The 21,292-nt window shown below is 40.6% G+C and overlaps 1 protein-coding gene across 1 annotated transcript in view; it reads left to right on the top strand.

Annotated features, from left to right (window-relative positions):
• Positions 1 to 20,970, top strand: part of pdzd2 (PDZ domain containing 2) — a 46,939-nt gene extending 25,969 nt beyond the window's left edge. Inside the window, 21 exon segments of the mRNA XM_074637513.1 lie at positions 692 to 844; positions 1,626 to 1,725; positions 2,095 to 2,243; positions 3,728 to 3,847; positions 4,258 to 4,372; positions 4,502 to 4,575; positions 4,957 to 5,179; positions 5,542 to 5,659; positions 6,139 to 6,271; positions 6,578 to 6,665; positions 6,840 to 6,943; positions 7,780 to 7,945; positions 8,601 to 9,511; positions 9,636 to 9,780; positions 12,637 to 15,256; positions 16,326 to 16,443; positions 16,595 to 16,696; positions 18,554 to 18,824; positions 19,175 to 19,309; positions 20,476 to 20,622; positions 20,625 to 20,970. Of these exon segments, the coding sequence (XP_074493614.1) occupies positions 692 to 844; positions 1,626 to 1,725; positions 2,095 to 2,243; positions 3,728 to 3,847; positions 4,258 to 4,372; positions 4,502 to 4,575; positions 4,957 to 5,179; positions 5,542 to 5,659; positions 6,139 to 6,271; positions 6,578 to 6,665; positions 6,840 to 6,943; positions 7,780 to 7,945; positions 8,601 to 9,511; positions 9,636 to 9,780; positions 12,637 to 15,256; positions 16,326 to 16,443; positions 16,595 to 16,696; positions 18,554 to 18,824; positions 19,175 to 19,309; positions 20,476 to 20,622; positions 20,625 to 20,650 (6,018 nt within the window). The 3' untranslated portion in view covers positions 20,651 to 20,970.
• The last annotated feature ends 322 nt before the right edge of the window (positions 20,971 to 21,292 follow it).

Below are 21,292 nucleotides of genomic sequence, written 5' to 3'. Positions count from 1 at the left end.
TGGACTCTCGGGCTCTGGTAACAAAGATGCATCCGCGCAATGCCCAAGTCTTCTAATGGTTGGGAAAACCCTGATGTTTATTCTGGCATCATGTTGGCTGGAATGACTTTCTTATGTAAACAAACATGCATATCAACACAATGGGAAATATCGAGGTCAGCTAAAATGATCGAGGTCATGTCCATATATCGTACAATAAGTTGATAACGTAAAAATGATCGAGGTCCTGTCCATATGACGTAAGATAAAGTGGATAACGTAATTATCCTGACAGGCCTAGGGCCGTAATAAGGACAGCTTTTGCCAAGTTTCAGGTAAAGGTCAAACACATAGAGACTCCTGCTGTGATAACAGCTGTGTTACATGATGCAGCTAAAGTATTTTATAATGTTCCTGTTGGAAATGACCAATGTACAAACATCAACATGCATTTTTTTACCATACAACACGTCACTTTCTCCTCTCTCAGAGCTACACTGAACAAAAATCGAAACGCAACACTTGTTTTTGCTCCCATTTTTATTCATAGAAAAAGTATTTGATCTTTTATTTTGACTCCTGAAAAATGGGAGCAAAAACAAAAGCGTTACGTTTATATTGAAGTTCAGTGTGCATAATTAAAATACCAAATACACATGAATGAAGATAACGTCTCACACGCGCTATCTTAACTTTCTTTCTGTCCCTGCAGGAGGAGTCAGACGTGGGTTTTGAGCGCTTCCCGTCCACCAGTCTGCCGGACCTGGTCAGCACCTGCAGTTCCTTGTCCTCCCTGTCTCAGACTGCTCCCTCTCGCTCCCCACAGACCTCCAACTGTAGCACCAGTTTACACAACCCCTTCCTGGTACACATAGATATGTACTAGATGTTTTTGTGTGTTTGATGAGTGTGTCTTTGTAGTACTTAGCTAAGTCTGCCAAGTCGGCAACCTGTCTCACAAAGCAGAATTACTAGCTAATGGGAGGGCAGTTAGTTATGTGGGCAAAGGTTGTGGCGGACAACGGTTTTGAAGCCTTGGCTGTCGCCATCTTTTGGAACCAGAGGTGACACGAGAGAGTGGAGCTAAGTACACCTGAATGCTGAATAAGGCATTTTTAGGCGACCAAAATGTTACAATTAACTTTGATGAACTGAAAACCCACTGTGAAAGGGTTAAACGTCTAAGACGAAAACACGGACAACACCCAGACAACATCGTGGTAGCAACCTGTCACTGAGGTAATAACTCAAGTGAGAAGTAGGGTCATTTTCTCATAAACTTCTATACAATCAGACTTCTTTTTGCAACCAAGGCACTTCCACATTGGCTTCACTTTTCAGCCCGGGAGGTTGCCCCTTTGGTACTAGCCAATCAGAGGCAGAGTAGGGCAGGTCATGCCTTCGTCGTAGCAGGATTTGTAATTTAGCACCCTGGGCTCTACTCGCAGTTGAACACATCCAGATTACCTCCAGATGGAGGAGTCAGGACGCATCCTGATCACACAGTACAACAGAGCAGCAATAAAGTGTTCATTTGGCAATATTTTTTGTTAATAGTTAATTTTGTGTGGTTTAATTGTTGTACCAGATGTCATAGTTGTTTAAGAGGAGATGAACTGAATATCTCTGTGTTTTTGTGCTTACAGTTCACTAACTTGGAGAAACTAGAAGGACAGAGTCCGGGAGAAGCACCCAAAGGATCCTGCTGCAGCCCCACACCCAAGAAGCTCTGCAGTCGATCTCAGGGTTGGTACTTCACAGAGACAGGTCTTTCATTAACACCAAAATGTTTTTTAGAATAGAAACAACGCATGCAGCGTAAGCTTTTTTTTAACAGTAATATAAACTAGAATAATCATTACATTCACACATCTATTCATGTTGATAGATAGATAAATAGATAGACTCATTAAATGAGGTGATCCAGCCAGTGCTCACAGAGTTTGGTATCTTCCTGACCTTGATATTTGCTTTGCCCGTAATTTTGTTCTTAAAACAGGATGCATTCAGTTTAAAGTTTATTTGAAGTTATTTAGAAAAAAAAAAATAGACCATGAAAAACTGAAATGGCTACTTCTGTGCAGAGGAATAGAAAGATTGTTTTTCCTGGCTCAGGGGGCAGCAGTCGTCTGGAGTCGGTGGGTGAGGACGATGAGCTGTTTGTGGAGAACGGTGTGAGCAGCTGTGAAGTGGTGGAGAAGCCTCCACCTGGTCGACGTAAACACTCCTTACCTCAACAACTAGATACTGTTGGAGTGAGACAGGTCAGTGAACACCTCACCTTAGTCTTTATATAACCAAATACATCTGATGTTAAAATGTTCATAAAGTGCATACATCGTACCCTGAATTATATATTTTATCTATGGACCAAGTTACCCCCTGATACACACTATTACTGACCTAGTACTTTTTAAATCTAAGCTCAAGACTTTTTTATTTAGATTGGCTTTTAATACCTAGTAGCGCGGTGACATTTTCCATTTTTTTATGTACCTTTTTCCATTTTTATGATATGTTATGTTTTTATTTCTTTTATTTCTTGATGTTAATGTAAAGCACTTTGGGTACCTTTTGGTTGTTGTAAAGGGCTATACAAATAAATGTTGATTGTTGATTGATTATCATGACATAATATGGAAGAAAGATGAGTTCGACTTCAATCTTGTTACCATAATGCATATTATAATCATATCCTATCACAAATAAGGATAGATAAAGCCAAGAAATATGACAACATATAAAAATATCCTCAGCTGAAATATTTTAGAAATATTATATCAACATTAGTGACTGAAAGCTATATGTTCTAAGTTGCTGAACATTATATCTTCCGGACCAAGGGGAACAATTTTTTACATATGAACCAAGGGGGGGTAAACACAAAGTTAATACAGTCAGGTAGGGATGCATTGGTACCACTTGGTGCACACCACAGATGGATTTATTAGTAGTTTAGCTTTTTTTAAATCATGCTAAAATCACATGTCTGCTTTCATAAAAGCGGTCTGGTTGTTTGGTTGTTTGGTCCGGACCAGATTGACAGCTTTCACACCAGCCCAAACAAACCGTACTAACCGGGCAAACAGACCTGAGTTTGTTTTAACCGAACCAAACAGGTTAGGTGTGAAAGCACCCTTAATAAACTATGATACTTTTGTTTAATTGATTTAGTATGTTTTATTTAATGTTTAATGTAACTATGGCTAGTCATCACAGTGCAGACGTGGTGTTGTATGGACTGTCTTTGTAAAAGAGATGTGATCCTGAATGAAACAACTTTCTGAATAAAGTAATGAGTAAAACACCCTGTGTGGAAACAAACCACCAACCTCCTGATGTGAAATATTCAGTCACACGTGCGTGAATCACACGTATGTTGATAAAAATGGAAGCAGATGGATGTACATTCATGCCGCACACGTGTATTTCAATGACTCAATCACCCCCCCTTACACACACACATGTACACAGAGCCAGATCAAAGCCTGGTCACTTACTCTGCCCCGACTGTCATGACAACAATGAGAAGGAGAGCTGCACTAACTGCTGTGTTAATGAGAGGTTCATTGAGAAAAGGAAATAAAATAGAAGGGGACAACATTCACAGAGCTAAGTTAAGTCATCAAGATACACATAAACACAGATTTTGTCTTAAAAAAGGGGGGAATAATGAAAATATACCGTTAGAATAAACAGGAAAAATCTCATCAAAGTATAAATAGCTGACTGTTTTTTGTTTTTTTAGGAATATCAGATCATTAAGAAATCAGCCCGCTCCCTGAGCACCATTCAAGTGGAGTCTCCATGGCGACTGGCACAGCCGTCCATTATCTCCAGCATAGTGCTGATGAAAGGCCAGGGCAAGGTGAGTGCACCCCTTTGACATGAACGCATGAATAAAGCTCAGAGAATGAACTCCAAGCACTAAATGTATATGTAAACAATAACAGATGCATCTTTGTGTTTGTACAACCACAGTCGGGTTCTAATGTATCCTGACATGATTTACTTTTACACATATTAGGGCCATTGTAGGTAAAAAAATATATATAATTACGGAGCCGGCGGAGGGTAATATTCTGAGAAAATAGCTCAAGTACCATTCTTGTGAAAATTTCTTCAAATTTGGCACACACGTCCAAGCCTTCTCCAGCCTTCTCAACACATCACAACCAGCCCAGCTGCTGAGCAACACTCTTTTTTTCATTCAATGACCACTGACTACTGTGTCTTTGTTAGTCCTTTCCGGCATTCATTGAGATCTAACTTTTCTAGGGCCTAGGATTCAGTATTGTTGGTGGGCAGGACTCAGCACGTGGTCAGATGGGGATTTTTGTCAAAACTATTTTCCCTCATGGAGCTGCAGCAGCTGATGGACGACTGAAAGAGGGTAACCATTCCTTTTCACCCTGTCTTACTGAATTGGGAGAGTATATAGGAAAGTAAAATGTATTGTATGAGAGAATCAGTGATCTACATTTACACCCATCTCAGACTAATGTTATGCTTCCCTGTGCAGGAGATGAGATTCTGGAAGTGAACGGAGAGTCTCTCCAAGGACTCACACACCAACAGGCCATCCAGACCTTCAAGGTGGACTGCATGATTACAATAGGTTCTGTCTAACAGTGTCGTTGAAAAAAGTTCAATCAGACATGAAAAGCTGAAGAACTTTTTGAACTGTTTGAACTTTTTTATTTTCTAAAATGTTTGTGACCAAATATGTTTTTCCTTCAGACAAAAGAAAGTCTTTGACTAAAGTGTAATTTTATGCTTTATGGCAAGTAAACTGACTTGAGCACATGTTTTGTTGAAGAGACCAAGGACTTGTTAAAAAGCACTTTTTTGTTGTTGTTGTTTTTGGAAAAAATCATAATTTTTTAATTTGTCTGAAGCTCAGTCAGAAGGTAAAAGCTAAAACAATTTCCATCTCTTCTTCCTTAATTTTGAACCTCATTTCTATTCTTCCAACAGCAACTGAAGAAAGGTGTAGTGACGCTGACGATTCGAACCCGTCTACGCAGTCCCAGCCTGACACCCTGTCCAACCCCCACCCTCCTCAGCCGCTCTAGCTCACCCAACTCCATTGCCAGCGGGGGGACACCTGTCCCCTCAGGGGTGGAAGAGGCTGACGCCCACAGGGGCCCTGGTCCTGGTCCAAAGGACTGCATCATCATGGAGGTCACACTTAATAAAGGTTAGCTGACTTGATGGAGAACCCAGAGACAGATTCAGATACCACCTCCTGGTTTTCTTTTCACTTCTATATCTTAGGGCTGTCAAACGATTAAAATATTTAATCGCGATTAATCGCAAATTAATCACACATTTTCTTATCTGTTCAAAATGTACCTTAAAGAGAACCAGGAAAAAAAGACCCGGACCAAAAATATACTAAAGTAACAGGACAGTATGTCCTCATACTCTTGTATAGTGTACATATTACATATTCGGGCTAGCTGTCATACTTTAGAGGGAGATCTCGTGCTATTTTTTCAGTGATGGCTAACTTGTTTTTTGAACACTTCTTTTCTGATGATGAATGTTAATGTTTTTCAGAGTCTGGTGTTGGTCTTGGGATTGGAGTTTGCTGTCTGACCCTGGAGAACTCTGCTCCTGGCATCTACATCCACAGCCTGGCACTGGGATCTGTGGCTAAGATGGACAGCAGGCTCAGGTAAAAACTTCAGGGTCATCTCACAGAATTGGAAACTGATGGACGCAGGGAGAAGTTAATATGTAGTCGCACTGATGCAAAGATACCAAATGAGCAGCGTACTTTCACACGAGCTCATTGATCGAAAAGTACGGAAGCCCCGAGAGGCAAGTGACAAAGTTTTGGAAGGTGTATTTTGTATGTACCTTGTGTTTAGAGTGTGTGGAGACATTAAAATTCACCTGGAGTGATACAATAAACACGTTTCCCCACCTTTCATAGATGAAAAAAAAGAAATGTAAGCAACTTTTAACGATTATCCTGGCAAAAACTTTTCTTTCTTACTTGCCTCTCAGGGCTCCCTTAGAAGTGTATTCACAAATAATGTATTGTTCATATAATGCTTACATATGAATGTACATGTGTGCATTTAATTTGGGGTATGTACAAAAGAGAGGTGGGTGACAGTGTTGTAACGACGCCTGTGCTCCTCCGTGCAGTCGTGGCGATCAGATACTGGAGGTGGACTCAGTCAGTCTTCGTCATGCTGCTCTCAGCGAGGCCTATGCCATCCTCAGTGAATGTGGCCCTGGACCTGTCAGTCTCATCATAAGCAGGCATCCTAACCCCAAGGTAAGAGGATGTCTGTCTCTGTTTATCTCTTTTAAGATATTCAACATCCATCTAGCACTGTGTAAGAGCCCTACGATCTGTAGAACAGCGTCAACTCTTGAGGGTCTCCATTCAAAATTCAATGTTGGTACTCATACATGAATGCAGGCATGCATTCCTATACCTTTCATTATATACATTTTTATTTAACAGTCCATATGATGCCTTCTTTACTGTTGTGTTTATTTTCTATTAGTTGCCAACGAAGTGTTGTTCTTAGTTGTTCCAGTTGTGATAAAACTCTTGCATCTCATTGTGTTCTCTCAGGTTTCAGAACAGGAGATGGATCAAATTATTGCTCGATCCACACACAGGGACAAAATGAACAAAAACAGACACTCCTCTCACTCCCAAGGTCCGTTATCTTTACCTACATTTACATTTGTCTTTCCTCTTCTTTTATTTAATCCTGCACTGCAATCATTTGACAGATGTTACAATACAAGTACTATAGATCAACTAAAGGAAGCTTAACAACAGGCTCTGGGTATCTGATCTGATCTGATCTGATCTGGGTTTAACTGTGTAGGTTTGTCCTGTAAGAGCCCCAACCCAACGATGAAGGACAGGCAGGGAGACGGCTCCCCTACTCTCAGCTGGACCATGAAGAGATTCCTTGAGCCGGCCAGCAGAGTAAGTTTTCATCCAGTATTCATTATTTCTTAGCTCGTACACACACATATTTGCTGGGTTCACTTTTGTATCCTTTAGGCCTGACAAACATGTTTGAAGGATTTTCTCCATATGAAACATTTGCAAAGCCGATTTTTATTTAACATGTTCATACATCCGTCAGATAGTAGTCTTCTTCTCATTCAAGTTTGCATGCATCAAGTTTCTTGCTGTGTCACCACCAACAACTGTTGATCAGTGAAATAGAGCAGTGTCTCTCAAATGCTCAAATGGGGGTATGAGTACCCTTAGGGGTACTTTGGAGTACTGCAGGGGGTACTTGAGATCTTTTTTAAAACATTAATTTAAAAAATATCAGTCATGCATAATTCCTAAAATAATTATACTATAATAACTTCAATAAAACAATGTGAATGTAAGTTTTATAAACCACATTCTATATTCAGTATTCCTATTTTCAGTGCAATCATTTAGTGCCGTAAACTGCCAACTGCCGTGAATGCAATCACATTCACAATAATGTTCGTTCGGTGTGACCAGGAAGCCAGTTTCGACAGAATGACAGATGAAAATCAAGAAAATGAATTTGTGGTTGAAACATAGCAGCAATACAGCTGAAAACACAGAGAAATAAGTGAAAAAGAAAGAACAGAGTCAACAAAATACTGTCAGTAATGTTGGAAATGTAGCATTTAAGTGTTTTTCAGTTACAAGGCTGTTGTTTAATAAATCAGACACTGTTGGAACATTTACTTTGCCATAGCTTATTGTGGAGAACTACTTGTGTGGTTGTGTTTTTCATCTTGTGTTCTTCTTTCCTTTTCACAATTGTGTAGCAGGGCTCTCTGAGCTCAGAGACAGAGTTATCTCAATACTTCTCCCAGGACGTTTCCAGCAACTCCTTCTTGTCTGAATCCATACTGATGGGCTCCAACAGCGATGAGGCGCTCCACCAGCAGAGCTGCAGTACTTCCATGGAGGACAACTCATCACGGCCACATGGTAAATATGTCACCCATTTATAAATACCATGGAAAGGTTTTAGGACCGGTTCCCTGGATGGGGATTAAACCTAGGCTAGCTCTAGAGTAATAGTATTGTAATTTTAATTCATGTTTAATTTTGACCAATTTGTTGCTGCATTAAAAATGTTTACACTTAAGTTGTAATTCTTGTTAAATTTTGAAGATTTTTTTACCAAGCTGCTGGTGTACGATTTATGATTTTAATAATAAATAACAATTAAATAAATGTATATCTATGTATTTATTGGTGACATTTTGTTTTACAAAGTTAGGAAAGTAATGTTTAACTCAAGCCTGATGTTGACTCACACATAAATGAATGATCTCAGTCACTTCCATTCAGTTAGACATACAGCTTATTAATTAAACACTGGTATCGGATCGGTACTCGGGATCGGCTGATAACCAAAGCCCAGGTATTGCTATCGGTATCGGGATTGGAAAAGTCGGATCTGTGCATCACTAGTTTCAGAAAGCCAATTTTAAAGCCGGACCTACTCTTGATTTAATTCAAACCCCATCCAGGAGACGGCCCATAATGTCATTTTCGTCTGTTTTTATTTGGCTATGAAAATGACTGTTAACCTGTTAATTGATGTTACCTGTATCTTATTCCAATCACTCTCTAACAGAAGTGGAGAGTAGCTCATCACAAGACAAGACCCCTGCTCCTCTTCATCACCATGTCGAGGCAGTCTGCCAGCCCATTGCTGTCTCCAGCCCCGCCTCAGTGCGAAGCCCACTACTCCGTCAGCGACGGGTGATGTGCTTTGAGGATGAGCTCAGTGATGACGAGGACTCTGACAATACTAGAAACACTGGGCTCTTCCACAGGCCAACAAAATCTGACCCTGTGAACTTCAGCGATGCCCGAGCATCCGGAATTACCAAAACTGATTCAGCAGTTGCGACCGCTGCATCATCATTGGATATAAATGGAAACAGTGAAGATGGTGGGGATTTGCAGAGGTGTGGAAGCCATGATGTGCCAACACCACTCTATGGTAGTTTCTCACAGTGTGAGGAGGGTATTACCAATAAGTCTGACTCACTTGGTTCTGAGTCACCCCTCATGCCTATCCGCAAAGCAGGGGGGGCAAGCAGTATGGGCTCTGGGCCCACTAATTTGATCATCAATAGTGAGAACTATACAAGTCAAGATGATGGACAGTTGGAGTCAAAGCGCTCCCCCAAGCTTGAGCATAAAGCAGTGACACGGGTCAAAAGTATGATGAGCATTGAAGCACCAAACCTGCCCCAGCAGCTTAAGTCCAAGGTTGATGATCCCTCTCCAGGCTCGGGACCATCCCAGCCCCCTTCCCACACCACACAGTCTGGAAGAAACCCCAAGACTGCTGGTGGGTTGGTACCCCATCAGCACTGTAAGAAGGAAGATGCCAGTGAGCTTGTGGGCGTTTTTACCATCGACACTGTGACCCTGAGGAGAAGCGAGGACGAGTCATTCGGTCTTGACCTGGAGATTATGTCATCTCCTCTGAAAGTCGTCATTTCTGCGCTAAGGCCCGGAGGAGCAGCTGAAAGGGTATGTCTGATTGGTTTCATGGTTTTTGATTTGACATTTATTGGTATTTGTGGCTTTAGCACTGATGATTCTGCTGCTCAGTGACCAGCTAAATTTGATCTCTTTTATTTAATCGTACATCCAGGAATCTACGGGTAAGCTGTGTCCCGGAGACGAGATTGTCAAAATTGGAGAAAAATCAGTGCGCTCCTCTACTTACCAGGAAATCTGTGAGCTCATGCACAACCTTCCCATTACACTGTCCTTGGAAATTAAGAGACCGGTTTCAGGTAAGACCTTGATATATGAATCGTGAGTTATAGATCATCCAACATCAGTGCTATACCTTAAGACCCCACATTTGATCTTTTTAAGTAACAGGGTTCCTGCCAGCATTTTGCCGCAATGCAATGTTATGTCGTCTTCGTTAGCTAATCAGTAGTGACCGCACATGAAATTATGAAATTCCGAAATATTTCAACTATAGGGAGGTCACGGAAAGTTTCCCATCGGTTTATAAACTTGTAACACCAATGTTACCGATTACATAGACATTGATGACGGTCAATATTAGTAGAGTAATTACTTTGAACTTTAACGTTGGCTGGCTGTGTGTCTGGCCTCAAATTGTGTAAACTGGAAAGCTGTAGGAGGCTCATGCAGCTGCACCGATATTCTTTGTTTTGCGCAAGACATTGTTTCCATAAATCTCTACAATGAAGGTGGCAAGTGCAAAGTTCACTCGACCCATAGAGGTACAATGTTTTTTCTTTCTTTTAATGATAAAAAACTATTAGAAATATATTTTAAAAACCCGTTGACACATTTTTGACTGCACACTAGGGATGACTAAATGTGCTTTCAGTTGGACTTTAAATAAATTTGTGGTTTGATGTTTTTCTTTTCATCGATGTTGCCCCTCCATGTGATGTGGTGGTGTATATTATATATGTATTATATGTGTATTGCGCTTCTTCTAATTAGTGTTTACAAGCCATTAGTACAAATGCTACTCAGCTTGCCTTTAAATAGAGCACCATTTCTTTCCCTTTAATGCCGACCTAAGATGTAGGATCAACCCTCCCTCACTTACTTCCCCAAAGCAACCTGCAAGCATCTGGCTTTCTATCCATGGTGACTATCTCATACAGTATATTTTACCTTTCTTTACCAATACTGCATTTACCCCGTAGCTTAACTCCCTGTATGCTTTCTGTGTCTCAGTTTGTATAGTAGAGTATAGTATAGTAAATAGTAGTGTAAAACTTAGTTTAGCATAGCCCAGACATTGCTGTGGATCACTGCTTCTTGGTCACCAAAAGAGAGTTTTATTACCATGTCATTATTCAAGGGATCTTCAAACGGGTGCTTTTTATTAGATTACAATCTTTTTGTCAAGATTTTCAACATATAGCCATCAATTACAAAATCTTCGGATTGCTGTTGTATTTAATTTAATAGGAATTTGATTGCAGATTTATATGATAAAAGAAATAGAAGAAATATATCAAATATCACTCCTGTGACTCAAACTTTTCCAGATGTATTACTCCTGTGAAAAGATGAGACCTTTAGTCTTCTTTATGTCTTCCAGCTGATAGCTAAGCAACAGAAGAACTACTCGGGTAACATCCTGGAGCGACCACAGCAATGTCTCTTGCACCTAATCAATTAATTGATTTCTGTCTACCTAGCCATAGATTAATAATTACCTAACACCTCTGATGCAACGTATAGTATGTAGTTACTGTGTTCTACAATATGACTGCAGGCATGGCCTCTCCTTATTTTGTGAATCCCCTATATAATCTGACAGTTCAGTTATTGTTTTATAACAATTTAAGTAATCTAATAATTGTAAATAACTTTTCTTTGTTGTATTTAGTCTTAGCTGAACTATAGTTACATTGCCATGGAACGCAAATATGTCATGCCAAAGCTTTCATTCAACTTGAGGTATTTCTATCTGTGAGTTGAATTGTGTTTGTTATTGGTATTGGTATAATATTTCTAGACTCTGATTTCGAAATATTATGTTTAGAGTTAAAAAAAAATCTGTTGCTTCCTCAACAGGGAAAGTTTGGATGTTTTGACAGTGTATTACGTACAGTAGGTGGCGGTCGGTACGTCCCCAGTTTGGATGTACAGACAGGAGTACCGGCACAGGAGCAAAGCAATGTACTGCTGTGGACGGGGGCAGCAGCGAAATATATTTTAGACACCTAAAAGAAAGGCTCACATAAAAATAATCAATATCTGTTTAAGTGTACGCTATATTTAGAATATTTTCACCGCTTTATCTTGCCGTCAGGCAGCCCTTTCCAGCGGGGAACTGAACTGAAAACTGAATCTATGTTCTCTTCAAAGCCACCAGACTCTGTGTTGACAAAAATAGTATAGATACGTTTCACTTTCAGTTCACTTCCCCGTCAAAAAATATTCTAAAATAGCGTACACTGATATTGATTTTTATTTTTTTTTTATGTGAGCCTTTCTTTTAGGCTAAATCATGTTTTGCCCCCGTCCACAGTAGTACATTGCTTTGCTCCCGTGCTGGTACTCCTGTCTGTTTCTCCAAGCTTGGGCTGCGCCGACAATCTACTGTAGGTAACACACTGCCTATGGATCAGTACCTCATACATTTTTGCTTATCATCAAGATATCTCACAGACCTTACGACTTTTTCATGGACTTTGGTGTACAGATACATTTTAATGAAATCGAAATTCTAAATAATTTAATTTTGTGACTGACCTGGAGGTGAACCACAACTATATAGTATACCATAGAACAACCAGATTTGGGGATTCTAAATGCTCTGGATATCGAAGGGTGTAAGTGAAAGAATTGTTCAGTGGAGAGGTCTCCAAGATCAGATTGACATATCGTTACTGAAATCCATCACTCGGCACTGTGCTGCAAGATAAAATAGCATTGTTAGTTTTTAGAGAGAGTGTTTTTTGTGTGTGAATGGGTGAACAAGAGGCCAAGTGAGAAAGCTCTTTGTCCGTTAATGTAGAAAAGCGCTCTGTAAGTGCAGTCCAGTTACCATTTTGGAGAAAACATTCATATGATATGTCAAACGACTAACTCAACCCTTCTCCCTCATCCAGTCCTGACTATAAATGTTTTATTTTTGGTCCCAGCTGTAGATCGATTGTCCAGTTTGATAATGTCATCAGGGAGCAGTGATGGAGCCACTACACTGAACACAGCCAGATCTGTCCAGGGGACATCTCATGAAGGACAAGTAACGAGTGCAAATGTGGGGAATTCCAACCACACAACCGAAACAGACCACGACTTTCAAATACCCATCACCAATATAGATGACATTTTATCAGAAGTGAGCCTCTGCAGTGATAAAAATACACACACCAAATCCCCTGACAAAACGTTATCTAAAGAGCCTGTATCTTGCTATTCAAGCCAACACACAGTAACTCTGTCTGAGAAAGCTGCCATTCAGGTTCCAGTACAGTCGGGTACCTTGGACTGTTCCATCTTGGATGCAGGAAGTGACAAAGGTGCCATACCCCCTGTGGAGACAACACAACTCAATGGATCACGTCCCGAACTGCCTGAAGCTGGTTCTAAGTCCATGTACCCCACAGGAGATGACAGTGATTCAAACAGTAACTCCACCACAGACAGCAATGTAATGGTCAATATGAAGGCCGGCAGTGGCGGTAGTCTTCATGAGCTCTCCTCAGATGAGGAGGAAGTGGAGTTTTGTTCAGGTGACGCCCAGCAACCTGCTGCTGGTGGACTCTCTCATTTAAGCCAGTCGCCAAATGGATCTTCATCTTTTCAGCATGCCAGCAGTCAAAATACAAACCTGGATCAGACCTCAGACGTGTTGCAGGTCTCCGCTGATGTTTCACTGACAAACAAAGAAGACTCTGTTACAACAGCCCAGCAACAAAAACAGCCGCTGCTCTCTCAGGTATTAGGGGTCTCCTCTACAGAACAACCGTGCCAATCTTCCAACAGCACAATACCTGTGTATTCTGCAGAGTGCCACATTAATCGTGCCACTGAACCCGTCAAAGTTAAAGCATGTGTGGCATCCAGTCCTGGAAGTCTAAGCACTTCCAGCAGCCCCTCCCCATCAGACACCCACGGTGTCACTCAGGGTACTACTGCAAATTTGCATGCAGATAGCTCGTTGACCTCAGCACCCCGTTTACCTTCAGTGGAATCAGAAGAAACCTCAGGTTCAAGCATCGGCAGATCAGATACAAGAGTGTCTGCATCGATGATAAACAAAGAAAAAGCCTTGGACTGTAGAACTAGTTTAACCCCCCTTGCTAGCTCCGTGCTTAAGAAGACCTCTGGGCTAAAGCTCCTTGATAATTCAGACCATCTTGTATGGAGTAGCTTTAAACTCCAGGTTGAAAGTCAAATCAAACTTAACACTAGTGCTCCCAAATTGAAGGGCCTTAGCATTAAGAATAAGAACAAACCACAGGAGGAGCCTCTCTGCAAAAGTCCAGTTCCTGTAACCACCAATGCTTCCTTGAAGCCGGCAACAAAATCACCACCAACAGCAACCATGTCCTGCTTTTTGAAGACCAATAACCTGCCGGATATGAACAATTGCCTTCATTTGCCCAAAGTAAGTGGGCCTTCAGGTAATGCATTACAAACTGTACAACTGGCCAAACAGAAGGACATCCATTTAGGCTCCAAAGCGCCAGCCAAATCACAAAGCCCCGCACACACCCCTGCCACTCAGAGAACGTTTATAGAAGTTCGACTGACTTCCTTATCTGTTTCATCGCCACCAGTTATGGCACACAGCGAAACAGTGATTTCAAAAGACTTTAAACTCACTCAGAGAAGCACAGATGCGAGATTAGCACCCGTGCTTTCTCCTGCCAACTCCACAGTAGTAAAAAACAACGGCACGGTCAGCAACACAGTATTTAATTCACTGTGTTCTTCTAAAGAAACTAATTCAACCACAAGTAATGGCTCAAAACTCAGTACTACTGTGGAGACAAGTGAGACCCTGAAGACTAGCACATCCAGACTGTACATAAAGACAATGGAAAGGCGAAGCTTCACCACAGACACCGCCGACTACAATCCCTTCTCTGTCCGACATAAGATCAAGTCCTTTGAAAACCTGGCTAACTTTGACAAGCCGGTGGCTAAAAACAGCGACATACAGTCTTATGCTGTGGCATATAGAGCCTCGCTTAACCAAAGGATTGCTGGTTATATGGGCGTGGTTAATTCTATTGACTGCCGGGCACGGCAAAGGAGTTTCAGTTCTTACGTGGACAATCTTATCCCTACCACACCCTGCTCACCTCTTCTTGGTAAATCTCCATCTAGCATTACACTGATAAACCTCGAGCTTCCACATTCGAGCTGTAATGCAGCTCTCCCAACTGAGGCTCAAGTTCAAAGAGCTCCATACGGGTACGCACCACAGACCCCTGAGGTGCTGCGGAGGAAACACAGCAAACTTCACCGCAGCAGGCTGCGGCAGCTCAGGGCTCTCAGTATGCCTGAATTGGAAAAACTATGCACAGAGGACTTTACCGCGGGCCACCACGGTACAGATGTAGATACAACTGAGCCTGCCAGCTATCCTATTATACTTACGGAAGACACGGCGACTAAGAGCTTGCCACCCTCTGCAACCCCGACAAAAGTGGATGTCAACAGGGTGAGCCAAGGTGACCTTGGATCCACTGAAGAGACCCCTCAAGGAACCCCAGAGGCCGATGGACAACAGCCTGGCTGGTCAATCAGGTGGGGAGATGTCTGACTTTGGTGCCCCCAGTGGTTGCATCAAGACACTATAGCAGACTGCAGTGAAGCTATGAGAGATTAGAGGAACTCTTGGGGTCATTCTTTTGTGTTGTTAATTGATTTCCAATAATAAATATATATAGATACGTTTGCATAAAAGCAGCATATTGTCCACTCCCATGTTGATAAGAGTATTAAATACTTGACAAATTTACCTTTAAGGTACATTTTGAACAGATACAAAATGTGTTATAAATTTGCAATTAATTGTGATTAACTATTTGAATTGACAGTCCTAATTATATCTAAAGGATTATAATGTTCAGTCTTTGTAAGAATATATTAGACTACTCATCTGTAGTATATACCAGGCATTAAGGTAAGAGCATGTAAGAACCGACTTCGAAATAAAAGCGACCTTTCAGTGAACCAATTTCACCTTCATTTAATAAGTCAGACAGTCGTAAATAAATAAAACATATACCAATAATTTAACAAAATTAATACATATTAAATAATAAATAAAATGTTTATTGTTTTTTAAAAAAGATTACTGCCTGCAAACTGTATTTAAGAGAAAAATGTAAAAACATATACATTTGCATAAAGCAAGCATATTTGCCCATGGGAGTCCATGTTGATAAGAGTATTAAATACTTGACAAATCTCCCTTTAAGGTACATTTTGAACAGATTAAAAATGTGCGATTAATTTGCCAACTAACTATGGACAATCATGCGATTAATCGCAATTAAATATTTTAATCGTTTGACAGCACTATTTATTATTAAATATTTGATCAGTGCTGCCTAGTTTGACAGTTTGATCACAAGCTTCACTCCTCCTCGTCTCTGATTGGTTGTTTTTCTTCAGCACGGTTGCAAATGCCATTATGAGCACTATACGAGGAGGCAGAGGAAGCAGATTTGTTTTCACAGATTCATGTACTGTCAGGATATAGTGAGCAAATTTGAAAGTTATTTTTGTTAAAGTTACCAATAAAATCATGTTTGATGTTGTTTGAAATCGTAATCAGGGGAAAAAACATATTGACTCCTTTTGTCTTCAGTTTAAAGGAGCTGGCTGCTTCTCCTGCGAGTCAGCGTAAGCTGCAGACACTGCTGTCCTCCCAGACGGTGAAATCATATGTGTCTGCCCTGCTTCAGGAGGCCGAGGCCCTCTTAGAGGTAACGCTATACTGCTGATATACTGATATTTGCAACACCCATTTCACATGCAGTTTATTATCGTACACATTCCATAGACTACATGGCTTCAGTCCTACTTTCTGTATGAATTTTGTTTGTCACATTGACTCTGTGTCTGAACTCTCTGCAGGTTAACGATAATACTCACCTCGTGGTCCTGAGTAAAGAAGAAGGCTCGGGGCTTGGTTTCAGTGTTGCTGGTGGAGTCGACCTTGAGCAGAAGGCAGTAACAGTAAGTACAGTATGTCGAGGCTCAGGAACTTGCTGTTCAAATGCAGTGTAAGCTGCCATGGTCTTTCTTGATACTACCACTGGGGGTTAACAGAGGGGAGAATTTTCAAATCCTACACATACTGTAGGCACTTTTAACTTAAGCTGTATTTGTCCTTTTGTTTTGTCCGTCTATGTTGTCGTTGCTGAGCTCAGGTCTCTCTTGAAAAAAAGAGATCTTGATGAGATTTGTTTGTTTGTTTAGATCCCCATTAGATACTGTAACATCAACAGTAGTTATTTTGACTCTAAATGTGAATTTTAGAAAAAAAACCATAGACCATTTGAGAGATAATGTATAAAGATCTAGATGCATATTGTATGTTATCAAAATACTTAAAATAGGGCTGTCAAAGTTAATGCGATTATAACGCATTAACGCAATTCATTTTAACGTCACTAATTTCTTTAATGCAATTCGATCTTTCAGAGGTTGTAGCGGGCTCAGTTTTACAGCTAAAGGTGAAGATACTGGTATCATCTGAAACCAGAAGACCCAAGGAATAAATTGATACCAACCATGTCATACCAGCTTGTCCAAAGGAGGCTAAATAACGCTACAAAGTTGCACTCCATTTTGGCGAGGAAAAACTGGCACGGCCAATATCAAAGGGGTCCTTGACCTCTGACCTCCAAGATATGTGAATGAAAATGGGTTCTATGGGTACCGACGAGTCTCCCCTTTACAGACATGCCCACTTTATGATAATCACATGCAGTATGGGGCAAGTCATAGTCAAGTCAGCACACTGACACACTGACAGCTGTTGTTGCCTGTTGGGCTTGAGTTTATGATTTGAGCATATTTTTTACGTTAAATGCAGTACCTGTGAGGGTTTCTGGACAATATCTGTAATTTTTTTGTGTCGTTAATTGATTTCCAATAATAAATATATACATACATTTGCATAAAGCAAGCGTATTTGCCTATTCCCATGATGATAAGAGTATTAAATACTTGAAGGTACATTTTGAACAGATAAAAATTGTGCGATTCAGCGATTAACTATAGATAATTATGTGATTAATCACGCTTAAATATTTTAATCAATTGACAGGTTTGATTTAAAATGATCAAGATGTTATGTTGCTTTACAGTGTTTTTTCTGTGGATTTTCGTGTTTGGTTGGGTTAGTGGCACTCAAAGCACTCACAGGGATGATAGTAGGAGTTTCTGGTTGGGATGAGGATGGGACAAGGTCTTATTCCATGTCTGAAGCCCTTTTCAGACATGGAATAAGTAACATTGCTGGCTTCATTTAGCTGAATAATTTCATCTTCATCAAGTGATGATTTTTTTTTTCATTTAGACATTATTGACGTTTATATTAATGTTCCCTACAGCTTCATTCAGATGTGACAGGACATTTATGGAAATTAATTGCAGCTGAAGCTTTGCTGACCCTCATGAGTCACTCTCTCTCTCATTTTCGTATCAGTTTCATCATTTAAGAGCGAGAGAGTGAATCCTGCTGCCTGTTTTAAACATGCACACGCATTAAGTGACAGGATGTTAAGTTGTGTATGTAAATAATTGTGTTGGATATTCCTTTACTCAACAGAAAGCATGAATGAAAATATGGAAGATAGAGAGAGATTATTACTGTGGTTGTACGAGGGATTTTTTTGTACAGTGCTTCATAGTTTTCTAAACAAATTTTGTGCATAATAGATGATTAATTTATAAGATTTTCATTGCCAAGACGTGCATTTCTCTCTCTGTGCATGTTGAATTTATGTTAATCTGATGGCATTCAATCAGACTTGTGTCGTGTTGAAAGTGTTAATACTACAACACATATTATACCTTTGTGTCCAGGTTCATCGGGTCTTCACCAAAGGAACAGCTAGCCACGAAGGCACAATCCAGAGAGGTGACAGCATTTTATCCATAAATGGCACAAGTCTGGGGGGTAAAACCCATGGAGAGGCTGTGTCTTGCCTTCATCAAGCCAGGCTATCCGATCAAGCCTTAGTCGTCATCTGGAGAGACAAGGACGGTGAACTGATTGTCTCTGACACACATGACTCGGCTGGCCAGCCAAAGAGGATGTGTTCTGCCAGAAAGAAGTCTTCGGAAGCTGGAGCAGGTAAGGCCTCGGCTTAAGCCTGTGACAATATAGACAAACCTGCTCGTCTTCATGAGGGTGAAGTAGTTTATCCCTCCCATTACTGTTATGTTTTAGCCTTATTAAGCTTTACCTTACCTGTCTTTGTTACCATTAACCTGTTCAGTAATGTTGCGTTTGTATACTTGTCACCTAAGAAAATAATTTCACATTAGCACTATAGCATTAACCCCTTAAACAGCCGTTGCTGTTGCAATGTTAGCTGTCATCAACTGGCAATAAATTAACTTAAAAGTAGGCGGTAGCAACTTCTTATAAATTACCTGTGTTAATATTTCACTTTGTAACTCTGGGTGTTGAATATTTCTCAGTGGTGGATGTGGGTCCAGACGGTGCTTTAACGGTGGAGCTACACAAGTCTTCTGCCGGCCTGGGTTTCAGTCTGGAAGGGGGGAAGTCCTCAAGCCATGGAGACAGGCCTCTCATTGTCAAACGCATCTTTCAAGGTGACCTTATTTTCTATAAGTCTCTCAGAAAGTACATGGTAAAGCTAAATATTAATCTAGAATCCGATTAAGTGACATTGTAGTGTTGTCTGGGCCTATTCAGACTGGACCTGCGGTCCTCCTATGATAATGAAAGATTTGTCCGTGTAAACTTGTACAAATCTGCCAAGTCTTTAATCTGTAAACACATGTGATAATAGTGTCATGGCACTGGTAGTACTGGTAAAATGATTTGTTATTTAGTCTGGGATTAATGACCACTAAGCCGCAAAATGAATAAAAAAGAAAGGATAAACCCTGGCGTCTGCCCTCTGGGAGGCTCATACTAGGTAAAACCCGCCCTCTTGAGATTGCCAACCAATCAAATAAGACAAATAGGAACCTGTCCAATAGCCCAATGTAAATTGCCCTTGTGAGTATTTTGGGGTAGCCTCTTTTTTATGCCTCCGCGCTGGCGACAGCCTTGGCCGGAGACAGCGGTGGCCAGAGACATTATGTTTTGGGTTGGCCATCTTTCCATCCAAACGTATGTCTGCATGTCTACCTCAGAAACGCCTGGACGGAATTTCGTCAAATTTGGCACAAATGTCCACTTGGACTCAAGGATGAACTGATTAGAATTTGGTGGTAAAAGGTCACTGTGACCTCACAAAACACGGTCAAAACTCAATAATTCATAAGCTAACTAGAATGGCACTCGGAGAACGCAGACCTCCGTCAAGGTGCGTGATTTTAAAAACAGATCACAGCTCACAGCTGGCGGTACTGTGAGGTGGTCAGCTTGTTATTCAAGCCTTTTGCCTTGGCGTAGGTAATTATGATAATTTAACACAAATGTCTAACAGGATAAAATTATGAAGTGATGACATTTTGGACAGACATGGATGTAAACTGCAACTTGACTAGTTGGCGGAGGCATACAACCGCGAGGTGGTAATTCTAGTATTCTGTGGAAAACTGTGGATGCTGCTGGAAATAATCAGTAAGACCTTTTATAACTTGGTATGATACAGTAACATATTTCATCTGAACACACTTTCAGGTTTCTATTCTTCTGTGGCTTCTTCTATCCTTCACAGCAGTGTATGCGTTATCAAATATCAATAGTGAGCTGAAAGGAATCAGGCAGTGTATCTTTAACTTGAATTGCTGTGCTCCTGCAATAGGGGGCGCCGCAGAGCTGTCCGGGTTTATCCAAGTTGGGGATGAAGTTGTGTCTATCAACGGCTGTTCTCTGGAGGGCCTCATGCACCATGATGCCTGGAAAATCATCAAAGCCACTAACGAAGGGCCGAACCACCTCCTCATCCGCAAGCCCAGTACCTGACTATAATGAACTAGGAAACAGGAAGCTCCTGAGAAGGACAAATGTGAAACCGCCTTCTAAAACAGTGTGTGGACGAGCAGTAGAAACGAGGACGGGCAATTTCCCACTTTTTACACATTTTCTGATGGACTTCATTTGAGATTTTGTGTTTTGTCTTGTTATATGTGTTTGTACTTAGAAATAGGTGAAATTGGATGGACCACTAACTATTGTGGTGTACATTGCTGAATTATGATTTATTTCAGATGGGAAGTGCAGTTTGTTTACAATAGATTAACTTTGGAACACTAAAGAAAACAGTTTTTTTTTTTAATAAAGTCATAATGTGAAAAGATCCGTGGCTGGTTGTGGTTACATCATTCATGCTAACTTGTGAGATAACAATCGTTAAGAACCACAAACGGGGTAAAAAGTAGCTCAACAACGTATTAGGTTGAACATATATGAACTTCCAGCTTCGGTAACTGTCTGCAAACAATAAAAAAATATATATATATTTTTGGATTAAACCCTTTAAAGAACTGTTCCAAGATCAACTTAAGAGTTTGAGACAGATTGTTAAATGAACCAGATTCTACTCACATGATCAAACCAGTTTTTACAGCATACTGGTTTCTTGCCAATGGATACTCCTTTTTTTTTTCATTTTATCAATC

The sequence above is a fragment of the Sebastes fasciatus genome, chromosome 6, assembly GCF_043250625.1.
Source record: "Sebastes fasciatus isolate fSebFas1 chromosome 6, fSebFas1.pri, whole genome shotgun sequence".
In the NCBI taxonomy this organism is placed as follows: Eukaryota; Metazoa; Chordata; class Actinopteri; order Perciformes; family Sebastidae; genus Sebastes; species Sebastes fasciatus.
Note: the sequence above shows the minus strand (reverse complement) of the source record. Positions and strands in the feature narration are given on the sequence as shown.